Raw genomic sequence first — 16,875 nt, 5'->3', positions numbered from 1 at the left:
GTGATGTCCTAGTAGTAAACAACTGCTTTAACTGCTAGATAATAAGAACAGTGTATACAATAGAATGTTGCATAGATATTGTAATTAGTCGCATTGCTGTGTCATAATATACTGTATTGACCCGGTTATTGTAACCTGCCATATAGTGTGTGTGTATATATATATATATATATATATATATATATATATATATATATATATATATAAATTTCCCTTCTGTGTTAGTCAAATAAATATAAATAGTGTTGGTTAAGTACCACTATTATCCTTAGCTTATATCTTATGAGGTGGCTAAACCACTTACTGTAGAAGCTTACTTATGTTATCCTAAGCTTGTCCTATACTATACTCTACTCACATTATAGAAAACAAACCTGAGAAACAAAGCTTCGAATAAAGATCCACAAAATTGACTAGTACAAAAGAATATTTATTAATTCATAATCATAAATGGAAAAGGAAGGGAAATACACAGTAGCAGGGAACAATGATAAATAAAATAACAAAGCAAAACAGAACAAACAGGGGCACGAGCAAGGAACATAATAGTACACAATCCATATTTAGGGAGTATCAAGCAGGCTACCAATCAATGATCTAAAATTAATCCATAGATGATACATAAAGTTCAAATGCTTAGAGGACTAATGAGGACTACAAGATATCGCAATTCAAGAAATTATAATCAATATATTCAATAGATATGTAAATAATGGTCAAATGTGGCCAAAAAGGTGCTAAATCTCATAAAGTGCATATGCAAGGGTAATCCTAATAGGCAGACATAAAGAGAAAGAAATAGAAAGAAATAGGCTGAGAGGTCACACTATATAACACATGGTTACTTACACCCAAAGTATGTAGTGTTCCTTGCTGGCGCTCACCCCGACGCGCGTTTCGGCACGACTGCCTTCGTCAAGGGGTGGCGTTTAAGAAAGTAGGTGGGGTTTATAAAGGCTGTGCAGCCAATAGATGGAAGGGAGTGTGAACCATAGACCAATAAGAATGAAGAGAGGTGTGTCGCGACACATGGCCGTCACCGCCCTACCGCCGCAACCACATCACGTGGTCCATGACGCCGCGATCACGTGAGGATCACATGATCGGGCTCCAGGGAGCACGGAGAGACACAGGCGCCGAGGACACAGCGCCGAGTCAAGAGGACTTGCGTACCACCTCTCACACAAGCATAGCTAAGAACCAATCAGGTTGAAAAACCACAACAATATAGAATCTATCAGGAACAATACCGCCACTGAAAAAATTGGTAGTAAATATTATAGAAGTGCCAATACCAAAATAAAAATAAGACCCAACTATAATAATTGCATTTTGATGTAGAGTAACAAATTATAATGAAAAGACAATACTCCACAGATAGAATAATAATGCAAAACACAAAAGAAAAAGAGGATAAATTAATGATAAAGAATAAAAAAAAAAAAAATAATAATAATAATATAAATTATTAATAATAATAAAATAAACCAAAAAAATAATAATAGAATGAAATAAAAAAAATAAATACAAAACTAAAAAGAAAAAATTTAAAGAGATAATTATGTATTGAAATAAAAAATAATACATAAATAAAAATAAAAAGACATTCAGTCGAATAATGAAACATCAATATATTTTCTTCATGTGACAGTTGTTATGATCTGCAACAAGTACTAAGGAAAAAAAGGGGAAAGCTTTCCCGACAGTAAGACTAAACTGAATCCCTACGATGTAGCGGGCTGCCTATTCCTAGTGAATAGACCCGCCTTAGTCCTCAGCTAGTCTGAAAGAAGAACTATAGCATTAAGGAAGGGGGCCCTAAAAGAACTAAGGACTGGAACAAAAATGGGACACCTCCTGAACAGAGAAGGCTGTTGCAGAAGACAAAAAGACAAACTGACAAAAAGGTACTAGAGGTCCCAGAAGGACCAAGCAAACTGACAGAGATAGGCACATAAGCACCTGGCTAGCAAAACAGTCAAACAACACTGAAGTCCAGCACAGCCAAAAGGGCAGAGCTGGAATATATAGGCAGATGGTCACGTAACCGCAAAACACAAGATGGAAAAAACTAACAGGAGGGTTCTAACAGTACCCCCTCTTTTATGAGGATCCTCCGGATCCTCCAGGCCCAGGCCTATCCGGAAACCTCTTATGGAAAGCTATAACAAGTCTAGGAGCAGAGACATCATCCGCCCTTACCCAGGAGTTATCTTCGGGGCTGAAACCCTTCCAGGAGATGAGATACTGTACTCTCCCTCTATGCCATCTAGAATTCAAGATACGAGAAATTTCATATTCGCCGTCTTCCACCACAGGAGGAACTGTGACAGTGGCATCCCTATCTGATACATCAGCCTTTTTCAACAAGGAAACATGAAACACAGGATTAATCTTCCAGGAAGTAGGGACATCCAACCTAACAGCAGAGGGGTTAATAACCTGAAGCACTTTAAATGGACCCACAAACTTAGGACCCAGTTTTTTAGAGGGAATCCTCAACCGCAAGTTCCTTGAGGACAACCAAACCATGTCACCCACAGTAAACAAAATCTCCTTACGTTTCCTGTCAAAATACTTCTCGGACTTCTTGTTAGCCTCTTGAAGGTTGCAACGTACATTAGTCCAAACTCTCTCCAAATCACCGGAAAAATTCTCCTCCTCCGGCACCGCTGACCCCAATTTGGAGAACGAACCAAAAGACGGATGTCTCCCCATACATCAACAAAAAGGAGAACACCCAGCTGAGGAGGATGTATGATTGTTAAGAGCAAATTCTGCGAGAGGCAGAAACTCAGACCACACCTCTTGATTGTCCGCCACAAAACAACGCAAAAACTGTTCCACATCCTGGTTCTTTCATTCAATCTGTCCATTAGGCTCAGGGTGATACCCAGACAAAAATTACAAATGGACTCCCACAAACTGAGAGCCACAAACTGAGGTCCTCTATCAGAAACAATATCCATGGGAACGACATGAAGCTTGACAATCTCCTTAATAAACGCCTTAGCGAGTGTCTTGGCGCAGGGCAACTTAATGAATGGAACCAAATGACACATCTTACTAAAACGGTCCACGACCACCCAGATGACAGTAAAACCCTTGGACACAGGAAGATCAGTAATAAAATCCATAGTGAGATGCGTCCAAGGCGCACTAGGAACCTCCAGAGGGCAAATCAACCCCACAACAGGAGTATGTGAAGCCTTTGACCTAGCACACACAGTACATTGACGCACCCACTTGATGACTTCTTTCTGCCATCCAGGCCATCAAAAACTGTGACTGATAAGTCTCTTAGTCTCAGAAATTCCTGAATGACCTGCCAACCGAGACTCATGACACTCCACAAACAAATCTCTCCTAAAGACTCTAGGCATGAACAACCTCCCATGGGGAGTGTTAGATGGAGCATCCACCTAGCTTGACGGGCATTCAAGCGCTTGGCAGCATCCAGATAGATCAAATTCTTATGATCTGTGAAAACCTGAATAGGAAATCTAGCGCCTTCCAAAAAATGACGCCAATGTTCAAACGCAAGTTTAATGGCCAGCAACTCTCGATTTCCAACATCATAATTCAGTTTGGTTTCTGAAAATTTTTTCGAAAAGAAGGCACAAGGATGTACTCCATCCCTGTTCTCCTAAGACAAAACTGCTCCGACCCCCACCGATGAAGCATCGACTTTGACCAAAAAAGGCTTGGTCTCATCAGGCTGCATAAGGATAGGGGCAGAACTGAACCTCTCTTTGTGATACTCAAATGCTTTAATGGCCTCAGTAGTCCACTGGACCGTATTCGTACCTTTCCTGGTGAGATCAGTTAGAGGCTTAACAATTACAGAAAAATTGTTAATGAATTTCCTGTCATCATTGGCAAAACCCAAAAATCTCTGTATAGATTTCAAACCAATAGGCCTAGGCCATTCCTGCACAGCCTGAACCTTCACCGGTCCATGTCAAAGCCCTCGCTGTAGACAATGTAGCCCAAAAAACTAATTTTCTGCACAGCGAACTCACATTTCTCCAGCTTAGCAAAGAGTGAATTATCACTCAATAACTGCAAAACTTCACCTATACTCTGCCAATGGGACTCTAGATCTAGCGAATAAATCAAAATGTCATCCAAATACACAACCACATTCTTACCAATCAAAGGTCTCAGGATGTCATTAATAAGGTTCTGAAAAAATGCAGGTGCATTAGTAAGACCAAAAGGCATCACCAGATTCTCAAAATGACCTACCGGAGTGTTAAAAGCAGTTTTCCATTCATCACCCTCCTTCACTCGTAACAAATTGTATGCACCCCGGAGATCAGTCTTAGAGAACCACTTGGCCCCCACTAACTGGTTAAACAAGTCAGGGATTAACAGCCATGGGTAGGAATTGCGTACAGTAATCTTATTAATTTCACGAAAATCCAGACATGGACGTAAACCGCCGTCCTTTTTTTTAACAAAGAAAAATCCAACTGCCACAGGCGACTTAGAAGGTCTAATGTGACCAGCAGCCAGGCTAGTCTGTATGTACTCCTCCAAGGCCTTTCTTTCAGGGATAGTCAGATTAAACAAGCGACTCTTGGGAAGAGTAGCTCCTGGAATAAACTCAATGGCGCAATCATAATCCCTATGAGGAGGTAAAACTTGCGACTCCTCGTCCTCCGAAGCCCTCCAAAAATCTTGAATAGGTACAGGTAATTCCCCTTTTTCCACAGCCGCAATGCGACCATTACAACATTTATCATAGCACTTTGGACTCCAAGACTTTATCATATTAGTAGACCAGTCCAGTAAAGGATTGTACAGTGTTAACCAAGGCAATCCTAGAACGACCGGACAGGGTAAATTATTTAATACAACCAAGTCCAAAATTTCTTGGTGAAGTCCATTGATAGTGAGGGGAAATGCAGCAACCGTTTGAGTAATACATTTCAATGGAGTGTTATCAATAGCAATCACAGAAATAGGTGATGACAAAGGTTTGGATTTCAATTTAAGTTTTTCCAAAAACCCTTTATCAATCATATTAAGTGTTGAACCACAATCCACAAATACCTGAAATTCAATCAAATTTTCCTGCAAAGTAGTACTCCCTGAAAGAAATACTCCTGCAGAGCGTAAAGAAGCTATACGGGCGTAACTGACCTTTTTTTTTTCTTTACTTAAACGAAGCTCACAATACTTAATCAAATGGTCAGCTTTACTACAATAAAGACACAATCCCTCAGCGAACCTCTGGTCTCTTTCCTGAGAGCGGAGCGACATCGCCCCAACCTCCATCGGTTCTCCGCCGTCTGAGCAGATTTTCTGGGGACAGGACCTGGCATTACAGCAGTCTTTACCTCATTCTGCCTAGACCTCAGCCTCCTATCCACACGAACAGCTAATTGCATGGCATCCTGCAGAGTCTCAGGTGCGGGGAATGCAATTAGCAAATCCTTAACCCTTTCACTCAAACCAGCAAGAAATAGACATTTCAGAGCAGGATCATTCCTTTTGACTTCTGAAGCCCATCTTCTAAAGTGTGTGCAGTAATTTTCAACATCATCTGACCCCTGATTCAAACGCCTGAGTTCTGCCTCAGCAGATGAGATTCAATCAGAATCGTCATATAATAGACCCATAGCAGAAAAAAATTCTTCTACCGACCTTAAGCATGGATCATTAGGTTGGAGAGAAAAGGCCCATCCTTGTGGTTCACTGTGCAAAAGTGAAATAATAAAACCAATGCACTGTGATTCATTCCCAGAGGACCTTGGTCTCAAACAAAAATATAACAAACAAGCATTTTTAAAGGAAAAAAAATCTTGCTGTTTACCATAAAAAACATCAGGCAGTCCTACCTTGGGTTCCACAAAATGCGCTCCAGAACAGCCACTCACGTGTTGCTGGAGCTCGGCCACCTCCAGAGACAATCCCTGCAAACGTTGAGCCAAATCCTGGACGGAAGCCATACTTATCCCCGAATTTCTTTCCTTATAGTTTTTTGGGCTGGACTTACTGTTATGATCTGCAACAAGTACTAAGGAAAGAAAGGGGAAAGCTTTCCCTACAGTAAGACTAAGCTGAATCCCTACGATGTAGCGGGCTGCCTGTTCCTAGCGAACAGACCCACCTTAGTCCTCGGCTAGTCTGAACGAAGACCTATAGCATTAAGGAAGGGGGCCCTAAAACAACTAAGGACTGGAACAAAAATGGGACACCTCCTGAACAGAGAAGGTTGTTGCAGAACACAAAAAGACAAACTGACAAAAAGGTACTGGAGGTCCCAGAAGGACCAAGCAAACTGACAGAGATAGGCACAGAAGCACCTGTCTAGCAAAACAGTCAAACAACACTGAAGTCCAGCACAGCCAAAAGGGCGGAGCTGGAATATATAGGCAGATGGTCACGTGACTGCAAAACACAAGATGGAAAAAACAAACAAGAGGGTTCTAACAACGGTGTCCTGTTCATCAAGGGAAAGGTAAGTAGCCCTGCGTCAAGAAATACTAGAAAAGTAAAATTATAATAAAAAACACAAAAGCAAAAGAAACATACACACAGCCCTACCAAACAAATATAAAATAACGATATAACAAACAAAGGGATAAATAGAATATAAAAAACAAGCATAACAATACATATAACCATGGAACTAAGGGCAATCAGAGAAATGGAGCATAACTAATGTTTTCATTGAGACCAGATGGATGTAAGGTTTTTAATGTCCAAATCCATCTGCTCTCCTTCTGGGCTAAAAGTTAGCTTACTCTACCCCCCCTAATATTGTTGGCAATTTTGTCTATTCCCCGCACCATAAAACCAGATGCATCACAATTGCAATCTGAAATGTTTCGGGATAGTTTTCAAAGTGGAGATATCAACACCATCTGCTGCTGCTGTTTCGATACCCAAGACGTGTTCACGAACTCTCAACTTTAACTGTCTAGTCGTAAGTCCCACATAAATTTTCGGACAGGGACATACTGCATAATAGACTACTGATTTAGTAGTGCACATTATGGATTTTTTAATGTGATACGTCCTAGAACCATGGGACTCAATGAATGAGTTGGTATGTTCCACATTAGGGCACGCCACACATTTTCCATACGGTGTGCATCCTCCCAATGGAGGTGATCACTCTAAAAGGTAGAGGAAGGAATGGGAGAATAGTGGCTTCTAGAGAGCAAGTCACAAAGATTTCTAGCTTTTTCAAAAGTGATTAAAGGTCTCTCTGGTAGATATTTAGATAGAATAGGATCAGCCAGAAGAATAGGCCATGATCTACTAAGACAGTCTCTCAATTCAGCAGACCTAAAGTTATAAGTGGTAATAAACCGTAAAGTCTGTCCATCTTTGTGGGTTTTTGTCGCATAGAGGGAGTCATGCCTTGTAGTATACTTGGCTCTATGAAAAGCTTTTTTTAGAGAGTGATGACTGTATCCCCTCTCTCTAAATCCGGTAGTGAGATGCTGCGCTTGTATCAAAAATTCAGTATCAGTAGAACACAGTCTTCTCAATCTGAGGAATTGTCCCACTGGAACCTCATTAACCATATGTTTGGGATGTGCTGATGATGCCAGAAATAAAGAGTTTACTGCTGATGGTTTCCGATAGATTGAACTTTGTAATATGTCAGTCTCATCACGTGTGATTCTAACATCTAGACACTCTATGGTAGACACATGTGCCTCAAATGTCAGGCGGATATTGAAGTCATTGTCATTGAGATCACCCATGAATGACTTCAAAGATTCAAATGTACCCTGCCAGATCAAAAAGATGTCATCGATGTACCGCGCCCAAAAGAGGATGTGGTCCATCGAAAACATCAGATCGGACAGGAAGAGGTCCCTCTCCCACAGCCCCAGGAACAGATTGGCATAGGACGGGGCAAAGGGAGCACCCATCGTTGTTCCCTGGAGCTGCAGGAAAAAGGACCCCTTAAAAACAAAAAATTGTGCCAATAGATCAGTGATAAATGTAACCATATCACTGGAATGATTGGTAGTCTGTAAAAAGAAACGGGTTGCCTTAATACCATCAGTGTGGCGTATGTTTGTATAGAGTGACTCTATATCGCATGTAACCAATAAGGTATCATTCCCAATGTGGAGGCCATCAATTTTTCTAAGAAAATCACCTGTATCCTTTATAAAGGAGGGAAGGCACTCAACCAGAGGTTGTAATTTGCTATCAATAAATCTCCCAGCATTTTCCAAATAGTTACCACATCCAGACAAAATAGGTCTCCCTGGTGGGCAGGTACTATTTTTGTGAATTTTGGGCAATAAATAAAATGTCGGAATGGCTGGTTCCGACACTTTAAGGGCAGAGTATAAAGGTTTGGAGATAATCCCCATACTAGAAGCTCTTGTAAGGAATCTATCATACTTGGAATAAAAGTTACTTGAGGGGTTAAAGGTGAGTTTTTTGTAGTACACCTCATTATTAAGCTGGCGAAAAGCCTCCCTTTCATAACTCTGTTTGGGCCAGATCACAACGTTTCCGCCCTTGTCTGCCTGCTTAATTTCAACATCCTTTAATTCCCCAAGTCTTTTCTGTGAATCTCTTTCACCTTTGGTAAGATTGTCACCAACTATTTTTTTTAGAGATTTTTTTCAAGATCATTGGAGACAACCTGTACAAATAGATCAACTTTGGAACAGGCAGACAAGGCCGGAAGCTTCTTGGACCTGGGTGCAATAGAGGGAGGGATTATATTACCTTTGCCAAACTCACTCTCCATAGCCAATTCGTCCAATTCTTTTAATGCCTTCTGTTCGATTTCTGTTGGAAACATAGCAGATAAAGTACTATCATGAAAATGTCTTTTGAAAAGCAGTTTATGTGCGAACAGATTCAGGTCTTTGATAGCTGTAAAATTATCAAACATGGCACTAGGGGCAAATGTCAATCCTTTTTCAAGTACTCTCAAGTCAAGATCTGAAAAGACATGGGTACTGAGATTAATTACCTTAGTGTCTCTTCTATTTGTCTCAGGAGAGTGATCAAAATTCCGTTTACATGGATGTTGTCTTGTAGATTAATTATATTTCGATCTAGTTCCACATGTTGTTTGTATTGAAGAAGATGATGTCAAGGAAGCATCACTATTGGAGTTGATAGACGAAATGGATGAAGTTCTACTTGATCTACCCCCCTGTACAAATCTGTTCCATCTATAGATTGTCTTAGACTGAAGATCATTCAGATCTCTATGATATTTAGTCACTTGATTCTCTTGTATATTTTTAACAAGAGTTTCCACTTGTTTTTCCATATCAGCATTCAATATTTGAAGCCCTTCAGGGGATAGTTCTGATTTGGCACTTAGATATAGTTCATCAAGTTTTTTGTCAATATCATTTAGTGTACCGACATTAAGGCCAGTCAAGAGTTCCATAAACTTTCTAGAAGCCACATTACATGTATCCTCCCAAGAATTCATGAACACATCATCTTCAATAAGAAATGAGGGCGTCACTTTGATTCGTAAGCCCCTAGGGATTAAATTCTTACGCAGATAATTCTCCAAAAAGGTCTTATTCCACCATAATCTTGTGCGTTTAAAGAGGAGTTGTTTGATAGAGTAAGCCAACTGTCCAGATCTCTGATCACCCTGCCCCTGTGCCATGGAACCACCCTTTCCAAAAACTTGATCTATTTTACCAAGCCAGGCCAGTTCACCAGCTTTATAGTCCATTTCTCCAATGAAGAACCTGTGGAAAACACAGCCAAATACAATAAATGCAAAGATAGAGAAGCACATCAGGATTAGTATAAATTCAAATGGATTCTAAATGAAAACCAGATATAGGACTAGTATATATGTGTAATGGATCAACGAGGCAAAACAAATATAGAAAACAAACCTGAGAAACAAAGCTTTGAATAAAGATCCACAAAATTGACTAGAACAATAGAATATTTATTAATTCACAATCATAAATGGAAAAGGGAGGAAATACACAGTAACAGGGAACAATGATAAATAAAATAACAAAGCAAAACAGAACAAACAGGGCCACGAGCAAGGAACATAATAGTACACAATCCATATTTAGGGAGCATCAAGCAGGCTGCCAATCAATGATCTAAAATCCATAGATGATACATAAAGTGCAAATGCTTAGAGGACTAATGAGGACTACAAGATATCGCAATTCAAGAAATTCTAATCAATATATTCAATAGATATGTAAATAATGGTCAAATGTGGCCAAAAAGGTGCTAAATCTCATAAAGTGCATATGCAAGGATAATCCTAATAGGCAGACATAAGGAGAAAGAAATAGGCTGAAAGGTCACACTATATAACACATGGTTACTTACACCCAAAGTAACACACCTCTCTTCATTCTTATTGGTCTATGGTTCACACTCCCCTCTGTCTATTGGCTGCACGGCCTTTATAAACCCCACCTACTTTCTTAAACGCCACCCCCTGACGAAGGCAGTCGAGCCAAAACGCTCGACTGGCTTTGGATTTGAGTAACCATGTGATATATAGTGCGACCTCTCAGCCTATTTCTTTCTCTTTATGTCTGCCTATTAGGATTATCCTTGCATATGCACTTTATGAGATTTAGCACCTTTTTGGCTATATTTGACCATTATTTGCATATCTATTGAATATATTGATTATAATTTCTTGAATTGCGATATCTTGTAGTCCTCATTAGTCCTCTAAGCATTTGCACTTTATGTATCATCTATGGATTTTAGATCATTGATTAGCAGCCTGCTTGATACTCCCTAAGGCTATGTGCCCACGATGCAGAAATGCTCAGGATTTTTTCCTGAGCGTTTCTGCATCTCCCTGGCAGAAAAAAACGCATGCGGATTGTACATGCGGATTGTACATGCGTTTTCCTGCCAGGGACATGCGGATGTGAAGCGTTCTTCACATGCATTTCTGCATGCGGGTTGACAAGCAATTTCCAAGCGATTTTAGCATCACTTGGAAAGTGCTTGACAACTTGGTCACACTATATAAATCCATGCAAACAGCATGGATTTATATAGTGTGACCCAAGAGAATGTCAAAAAATAAAAAAATAAATGTATACTTACCCTCCGATGGCCCGCGCTGTCTGGCTTCACTCCGTTCTCCGGAGTGGTAACTGAAGGACCTGCCGACGTCAGCGTCGCGTGACCCGTCACATGACTGTGATGTCAGCGCAGGTCCTTCATTCCATCGCGAAGTGCCGGGAAGCAAGGAGGAGCGCAGCGCGGGCCGCCGGAAGGTGAATATATATTTATTTTTTATTTTATTCTTTTTTTTCAGCTTTTTTAATGGTACCTGGGTGTGGATGAGACTCTCCTCTACACCCGGGTACCATCCGCACATTAGAATGCACCAACTACGCAAGTACAGATGCAGTCTTGCGGAATTGGCGCGTTCTAATGTAAGTCAATGGTGGCGAAAACTCAGCGCTTCCGCAAAATAATTGGTAGTGCTGCGTTTTTTTCCGCAATGATGATCCGCAGCGGAAATTTCTGCAGCATGTGCACAGCACATGCGGATTATCATTGGGGACCAGGGCAGGCCTTCTACCATGCATTTTTTAAGCGTTTCTGCAGCGTTTTTGCCGCTGCGGAAACGCTTAAAAAACGCATCGTGGGCACACAGCCTAAATATGGATTGTGTACTATTATGTTCCTTGCTCGTGCCCCTGTTTGTTCTATTTTGCTTTGTTATTTTATTTATCATTGTTCCCTGTTACTGTGTATTTCCCTTCCTTTTCCATTTATGATTATGAATTAATAAATATTCTTTTGTACTAGTCAATTTTGTGGATCTTTATTCGAAGCTTTGTTTCTCAGGTTTGTTTTCTATATTTGTTTTGCTTCGTTGATCCATTACACATACAGTACAGACCAAAAGTTTGGACACACCTTCTCATTTAAAGATTTTTCTGTATTTTCATGACTATGAAAATTGTACATTCACACTGAAGGCATCAAAACTATGAATTAACACATGTGGAATTATATACTTAACAAAAAAGTGTGAAACAACTGAAAATATGTCTTATATTCTAGGTTCTTCAAAGTAGCCACCTTTTGCTTTGATGACTGCTTTGCACACTCTTGGCATTTTCTTGATGAGCTTCAAGAGGTAGTCACTGGAAATGGTTTTCACTTCACAGGTGTGCCCTGTCAGGTTTAATAAGTGGGATTTCTTGCCTTATAAATGGGGTTGGGACCATCAGTTGTGTTGTGCAGAAGTCTGGTGGATACACAGCTGATAGTCCTACTGAATAGACTGTTAGAATTTGTATTATGGCAAGAAAAAAGCAGCTAAGTAAAGAAAAACGAGTGGCCATCATTACTTTAAGAAATGAAGGTCAGTCAGTCCGAAAAATTGGGAAAACTTTGAAAGTGTCCCCAAGTGCAGTTGCAAAAACCATCAAGCGCTACAAAGAAACTGGCTCACATGAGGACCACCTCAGGAAAGGAAGACCAAGAGTCACCTCTGCTTCTTAGGATAAGTTTATCCGAGTCACCAGTCTCAGAAATCGCAGGTTAACAGCAGCTCAGATTAGAGACCAGGTCAATGCCACACAGAGTTCTAGCAGCAGACACATCTCTACAACAACTGTTAAGAGGAGACTTTGTGCAGCAGGCCTTCATGGTAAAATAGCTGCTAGGAAACCACTGCTAAGGACAGGCAACAAGCAGAATAGACTTGTTTGGGCTAAAGAACACAAGGAATGGACATTAGACCAGTGGAAATCTGTGCTTTGGTCTGATGAGTCCAAATTTGAGATCTTTGGTTCCAACTACCGTGTCTTTGTGCGACGCAGAAAAGGTGAACGGATGGACTCTACATGCCTGGTTCCCACCGTGAAGCATGGAGGAGGAGGTGTGATGGTGTGGGGGTGCTTTGCTGGTGACACTGTTGGGGATTTATTCAAAATTGAAGGCATACTGAACCAGCATGGCTACCACAGCATCTTGTAGCGGCATGCTATTCCATCCGGTTTGCGTTTAGTTGGACCATCATTTATTTTTCAACAGGACAATGACCCCAAACACACCTCCAGGCTGTGTAAGGGCTATTTGACCAAGAAGGAGAGTGATGGGGTGCTACGCCAGATGACCTGGCCTCCACAGTCACCAGACCTGAACCCAATCGAGATGGTTTGGGGTGAGCTGGACCGCAGAGTGAAGGCAAAAGGGCCAACAGTGCTAAGCATCTCTGGGAACTCCTTCAAGATTGTTGGAAGACCATTTCCGGTGACTACCTCTTAACGCTCATCAAAAGAATGCCAAGAGTGTACAAAGCAGTCATCAAAGCAAAAGGTGGCTACTTTGAAGAACCTAGACTATAAGACATATTTTCAGTTGTTTCACACTTTTTTAAGTATATAATTCCACATGTGTTAATTCATAGTTTTGATGCCTTCAGTGTGAATGTACAATTTTCATAGTCAAGGAAATACAGAAAAATCTTTAAATGAGAAGGTGTGTCCAAAGTTTTTATCTGTACTGTATATACTAGTCCTATATCGGGTTTTAATTTAGAATCCATTTGAATTTTTACTAATCCTGATGTGCTTCTCTATGTTTGCATCTACTCACATTATGCATTAACACTTCACATGCTGTACAATACCATAAGACATTACATAAGACACACATCACTTTTCCATATAAAACTGCACAACAGTATTCACACGACGCGTCTGTTGTCTTCAGGGGCAGGAGCAGGATAAGACAGTCCACATCCCTACAGACTTCTGCCTGGGATAGCGACTAGTGGATTCCCTACAGAGATTCTCCTCCTCCCGGACTGTGAACAAGAGCAGGAGGGAGCTGACCGGACAAGAGTAGCACATACAGGTGGATACTCTACTACTTATATGACAGCTCAGTTTGGTAGGTGTCGGCCATCTTTAGTTCTCCCTCCTCCTCAGAAGTGCCGTGCGGGAGGACAGGAACACTGGCCAATGAGCGTCCTTCTCTGCACGCTCAAAGTTCAATGTCAGACAGAGCCGCGTCACAGCTTCACAACCTGTTATGAGATAGCGCCCTATGCTGGTGCCTACCCTGCCTACCCCTCGTCCCGGGCCTTGATCTTCTCCACCTTTATAGGACCAAACTCGGATATGACTAATTTTTTCCCTATGAATAGAGTCATGGGCTGTGATGGATACGTGTTCTATCTGCAAGAATATATATATAAAAAAAATAGAACATTTATGCAAAACTTTGATGCTTGAACAGGTCCACAAAAGGAAAGTCTGATCCATTTATTTTTAATTGATAACCTACAGATTACTTACTATGACAATACTTGGGCATTTTTATGCACACTGCATTTGATGTGTATTTTCTTACAATATATTATGGAAATATGTTTGTTTGAAACCTTTCATTTGTGTTTGTTGTAATATGCAAATGTGGCGCCCCTGAGGGTTCGGTCGCCACAGAGGTACTGCATCTCACCCAGCGGTGTGGTATCTCACTCTCAGGTAAGGAAGGAGTACAGCTCAGGACCCTAACACCTGCATCCTAAGGGAGAGCACAGTCCCGGGTCCCTAGCTGAGGGGAGGTGCTATGTAGTGGGTGTGGGTGGAGGAAGTAGCTTAGGGGAGCACATGGAAGGAAGGTATAAATAGAGAAGCCATCTTGTTTGGTGAGTTCAGTTCAGTCCAGTCAGAACAGTGAGCAGTGAGTGAGAACAGTCTACAGTGAGAGGAGTGGGGCAGGGCTCTGCAGGAGCTCTGCTCAGGCAGAGGGCCTGAAGAGAGGCCCAGGACTGAAGGAGAAGGAGAGAGGAGCAGGAAGGGCTCCAGGAACGAAGGAAGGGACCCCAGGGGTACGGGCAGTGCTGGAGGCCACCCGTACGCCTGAATCTACCAGGAGGTGGAGGGGTCAGGCCAGACAAAGGGGACCGGTCCCTCAACTAGTGGAGGACTTAATAACTCAACTAGAAACCAGAGGCTGCATTATTTCAAGTCCTGTAGCCAACAGTCCATATCAGTCTCACCAAGTAGCTATAGAGGACCCAGGGGTGGAACAGACGTCGCCCGACAAGGCCCGCAGGTACTGAATTGGGACACTACGTATGAGGTGCAGGGAGACGGCCAGAGAGAGGACACAGAAGGGGGTCCTGCTAAGTACTCCGGAGATATCTGAGGGTTGCCCGAACCCCTCCCTGAGTAAGCGCAGCACGACGAGGGAAGTTACTTTGGTACCTGTAACTTGGACTGCAACAACCGTGAGTAAAGACCCTGAGGACTGCACCCCACTGTCTCTGTGATTATTGCTGCGCCATCAAACCCTGCACTACAACGCCCAGCACAACCTACAACATCTACACTGCCCTGGAGCTAAGCTCTACCTGTGGAGAGTTGAACCAACCCTGCTGCACTAATACCAGCTCCAGAGGACCTGCTCCGCAGCGGCGGCTCCACATAGCCGCATACCACAGGTGGCGTCACGAACTTTGTACATAATTCCGTATAAAATTCCCCTATTGAATGACCGCCCTGGGTCACGGACCCGGTCACCGCCACTGTGACATCTCCCATAGCAACGACCGGCCCGGCACCAAGTACCCCACGGCCCAGGGGGCGCGTCACAAACTCTATAGCGCCACCTGTTGGAAGCAGCATTCCTACAAGTCACAATCAACCCTTTAACGAGTTGTGCAATATGAATTAGGATAAAAGACAAATCAGAATCTCAATTTGCAGACAAATAATACGTTATAATAACCCAAAGGGGACATAAGGTGCATACATAAACCCGTAAAATAAATATGTTTATTAGTAAATTTTTTAAATTGACACCAAAAAGACCCTAGAGTGCACTCAGCAACGTGTACAATTAGTCTGATGGACCAGACTGCTAGAAAAATAGATAAACAGAATCCACATATGTAGCTGGTCTTGTGTCCCTTACTTATAGACCCAATAGATAATATAATGCAAAAAGATAAATGTAACAGATAATTATAAACATTAAAATACAGACAATAGACTTGCTAAGACCAAATGTGGAGTACTAGACGTGTCCCAGGTAATACCATATGGGACCTACATAACCGTGGAGCCAATAACTAGCTGCCCCGCCTGTCAGCGGGGGTTGGTACCCTAGATGACGAGGTTTAGGCGCCCCCGCTCCATGGCGGCTATCCCTCACGCTCCCTATATGTCCCTACTATAAATTGTGGGAACCTATGTTAGATACAGATCAACTGTCTAATAAGTGGAGAAAGGGGGATATAGTAACGGGGTTCACTACTTATCGTTTAGATGTCCATAGGTGGAGATGGTTTGCATGCCTCTGCCTCTACACGTTTCCCCTCTATTGGTTCATCAGGAGGCCAGGATACATGTTGTTAGATATACAGGTGCTATGACAATGAGAGGCTTATTTGCCTCCTTACCTTTTTATCCTAAGTCATACTGCAAGACTCGTTAAAGGGTTGATTGGGACTTGTAGGATTGCTGCTTCCAATAGGTGGCGCTATAGAGTTCAAGTCCTCTTTCTATCTGAAGAGGTCATTTGCATATTACATTTCCCAGAGGAGCATTGCGAATAAGCCTCCTTACCTTGGCATGCCAGAGCCGGTGTGTCACTCTCCACAAGGAGAAACGTTACCCCTGTTGTAACAATAGAATTTAATGAATAATGTGTAATAACAAAGCAATGCTGCCCTCTACTGGGCAAAATGTGCACTAAACGTTCGCTTCTTGTTTAATCTGTGTAACCCAAAATGAAACAAGAACCATCATCAATAGTAAGAAAAAAAGCAACAGTTTGCAGGTAAATCTAAATACCACATGTAAGACCCAAGGATCTCAATCATGCAGTCATATTCACTATCCCCCCCCCCCAAAAAAAATACATCTAGAACATGTTAGCTCC

At 41.8% G+C, this 16,875-nt stretch overlaps 1 protein-coding gene across 1 annotated transcript in view; it reads right to left on the bottom strand.

Moving 5' to 3' along the window:
• Positions 1-16,625, bottom strand: part of LOC141153176 (protein Wnt-11b-2) — a 133,913-nt gene extending 117,288 nt beyond the window's left edge. The window contains exon 1 of the mRNA XM_073637876.1: positions 16,560-16,625. Within this exon, the coding sequence (XP_073493977.1) occupies positions 16,560-16,567 (8 nt within the window). The 5' untranslated portion in view covers positions 16,568-16,625. The remainder of the gene's footprint in view (positions 1-16,559) is intronic.
• Positions 16,626-16,875: the final 250 nt, after the last annotated feature.

The sequence above is a fragment of the Phyllobates terribilis genome, unplaced genomic scaffold, assembly GCF_046119375.1.
Source record: "Phyllobates terribilis strain yellow unplaced genomic scaffold, ASM4611937v1 Scaffold_7__3_contigs__length_470593459, whole genome shotgun sequence".
NCBI classification, from domain to species: domain Eukaryota; kingdom Metazoa; phylum Chordata; class Amphibia; order Anura; family Dendrobatidae; genus Phyllobates; species Phyllobates terribilis.
The sequence above is the reverse complement of the archived record's forward strand: the minus strand, read 5'-3'. Positions and strand labels throughout refer to the sequence as shown.